At 54.6% G+C, this 2855-nt stretch overlaps 1 protein-coding gene across 1 annotated transcript; it reads left to right on the top strand.

Moving 5' to 3' along the window:
- The first annotated feature begins 233 nt into the window (after positions 1-233).
- On the top strand, positions 234-2247 carry LOC123051526 (ricin B-like lectin R40G2). The gene is made up of 5 exons (XM_044474419.1): positions 234-649; positions 753-1160; positions 1271-1393; positions 1501-1729; positions 1826-2247. Coding segments are annotated over exons 1-5 (1128 nt in total). The 5' UTR covers positions 234-283; the 3' UTR covers positions 1828-2247.
- The last annotated feature ends 608 nt before the right edge of the window (positions 2248-2855 follow it).

Genomic DNA, 2855 nt, shown 5'->3' with positions numbered 1-2855 from the left:
CATGCATACAGCTAAACTTTGGTACTGGCAGCAACCGGCTACTGCTGTCAATCGAGCCAAAATCCTGCTAACCGAACCAAAATCTTCCGGTAGCACATTCACGCCAAACGGCTAGTGCTAGTGCTGTACTGGCAGCGATCGAGCGATCGTATCCGTCACTTACTATTTACCATTTATTCCAGGCCGCTGGAGAGATATGCTCCAAAGATTTTCAAGATTTTACAGCGCGTGAGTGGAGATATGCTCCTGGTTTGCTCTGCTCCCCGCTCTATATAACGGGGCCATGGGGCAGCGCTCTCTCCTCACTCGCACAGCTCCGAGGTCCCAACCAACAGAGCCGATCACACACGCTCTCCTCGCCGCCAAGATGTTCGGGTTCGGGCACCACCACAAGGACCAGGCGCCGGCGGCGTCGGGCCCCAACCAGATCTTCAAGATCTACTGCCGGGCCTCGGAGGACTACTGCCTCGCCGTCCGCGACGGCGAGGTGGTGCTCGCCCCCGTCAACCCCAAGGACGAGACCCAGCACTGGCTCAAGGACATGCGCTTCAGCACCACCGTCAAGGACGAGGAGGGCATGCCGGCCTTCGCGCTCGTCAACAAGGCCACCGGCCTCGCCGTCAAGCACTCCATCGGCCAGTCCCACCCCGTAAGTCTTCCCGTCCGTTCGCTCCGTCAGAATCAGATCGTCCGTCTTCGCCTTCTTCGCTTCGATTGATCTTGAGTTCTTGACATCCACGGATGCGTTGCAGGTGAAGCTGGTGCCGTTCAACCCGGCGTACGAGGACGCGTCGGTGCTGTGGACGGAGAGCAAGGACGTGGGCAAGGGCTTCCGCTGCATCCGCATGGTCAACAACACCCGCCTCAACTTCGACGCCCTCAACGGCGACAAGGACCACGGCGGCGTGCACGACGGCACCACCGTCGTGCTCTGGGAGTGGTGCAAGGGGGACAACCAGTGCTGGAAGATCTGGCCCTGGGCCGAGGCGCACGCCGCCGTCGAGTCCGGCGCCACCATGGGCAACAACGCCCACGCCATGGGCGGCGGCCCCCCCGTGCATGCCGTGCGCGTCTTCTGCAAGGCCGGCGAGGACTACAGCCTCACCGCCCGCAACGGCACCGTCTGCCTCGCCCCCACCAACCCCAGGGACGACTACCAGGTCAATTCTGCTGCTGCTACTTGACCAAATTAAACAGAGTCCTTTCTTTTTACCTGTCGTGCCGTGCGGCGATCTGTGAATGAAACTGAAATTACCGGATCTTTGTGCAGCACTGGATCAAGGACATGAGGCACAGCAACAAGATCAGGGACGAGGAAGGGTACCCTGCGTTTGCGCTGGTGAACAAGGTCACCGGCGAATGCATCAAGCACTCCACCGGCCAGGGCCACCCCGTAAGCACCCACCCACACACACACACACAAATATTGTGCATGATTTGAGCAGAGAAGCATCTGGCAGCAGTTCTCACCAAGATCTGTAATTGATGGTGCGTGTGCAGGTGAAGCTGGTGCCGTACAACCCGGCGTACCAGGACGAGTCGGTGCTGTGGACGGAGAGCCGCGACGTGGGCAAGGGCTTCCGCTGCGTCCGCATGGTGAACAACATCTACCTCAACTTCGACGCCTTCCACGGCGACAAGGCCCACGGCGGCGTCCACGACGGCACCGAGGTCGTGCTCTGGAAGTGGTGCGAGGGCGACAACCAGCGCTGGAAGATCCTCCCCTGGTGTAAGTAGAGTAGCACTGTTCTGCCGTTCAATCTGATATACATCTTGCTTGAATTTGTGTTCTGACGAGTGAAATTGTTGCTTCTTTCGTGTGCAGAGATGAGATGCCAGGAGAGCTTTCGCATTGCCATCGACACATCGCCATGGATTAGTCCGGGGACAAGCCCCCCCGCCCCGAGTCGTCGTCCGTCCGTCCATCGTCGTCGTAGTAGTCCTCTGCCGCTGGTAGCGAATAATGTTGCTGTGTCCAAATAAAACCGTGTGCGATGTGTGGCAATGGTGTCTGTGTGCGTCCGTCGTGTGTCGCCTTGTGATTGAATGATTGAGCCGGCGTTTCTGCGAGGAAGAAGAGAGTGTTGGAGAGAGTGAGGAGAGGGACCATGATTCTGAAGTCTGAACTTTGATGTAGTAACTCGTCTGTGTTTCTCTTGGTACTGGGACCTGTACTGTGCTACTCTGTGACCTGCATTGTCTCCATTTTTCTGCGATCTAATCAATGGGCTCACCTATCTTCTAGTACCTTCCTCGTACGTTTGTGGTGCCCATTGGGGCCTTTCTTGTTCATCAGCTTTTGCCATGCCCAATTTCTCAGATCAAACAGGCTTGATTTTGCGACTGGGTTGATCTCTTAAATTCTGCAATGCTATTTCTTCGTCAATCGGATCTTTCAAAAAACATTTCTTGGTCAATCGTCGTTGTTGTGAGGGTGCGCGACTGAAGATAAAGTCTGTTGTGCCAAAACGACCAGTCACCTGATGGTCCTGTGCAAACTTGTCGTCGTAGTCGCCAACTCTCTCAGATCCTGCAAAAGGTTGTCTTTCGGGGGGGAAATGTGTACTCTCCTTAGAAATATCTAAATTCCATACTTGAAAATCATGCTGTAAGCTCAAGTTGTGCCTCTAACATGGAGTTGAAATGTGAGAACATGAAAAATACATGCTCTGCAAATCCGGTTTTTTTTTTTCCTTTAACGATTTGCAAGACAAGTTTTCCACAGGAATAACAAGTGCAGGGAAAGTGCTCTTTGCAACGAGTATGTCATGTAGCAACCTGCTTGTAGTGATACTAGCCTTTACACTACTCCATGATACCATTCTAAAGCTCCCGCAAAGGAAATGATAACATTC

Source organism: Triticum aestivum, chromosome 2D (assembly GCF_018294505.1).
Source record: "Triticum aestivum cultivar Chinese Spring chromosome 2D, IWGSC CS RefSeq v2.1, whole genome shotgun sequence".
NCBI lineage: Eukaryota > Viridiplantae > Streptophyta > Magnoliopsida > Poales > Poaceae > Triticum > Triticum aestivum.
Note: the sequence above shows the minus strand (reverse complement) of the source record. Positions and strands in the feature narration are given on the sequence as shown.

What these genes read in the sequence shown, in the direction of transcription:
- LOC123051526 (XM_044474419.1), top strand. Translation starts at nt 284, where the DNA reads ATGGGGCAGCGCTCTCTCCTCACTCGCACAGCTCCGAGGTCCCAACCA. An exon ending in CCATCGGCCAGTCCCACCCC is followed by an intron (nt 650 to 752) that starts GTAAGTCTTCCC and finishes GATGCGTTGCAG; the next exon opens with GTGAAGCTGGTGCCGTTCAA. An exon ending in ACCCCAGGGACGACTACCAG is followed by an intron (nt 1,161 to 1,270) that starts GTCAATTCTGCT and finishes ATCTTTGTGCAG; the next exon opens with CACTGGATCAAGGACATGAG.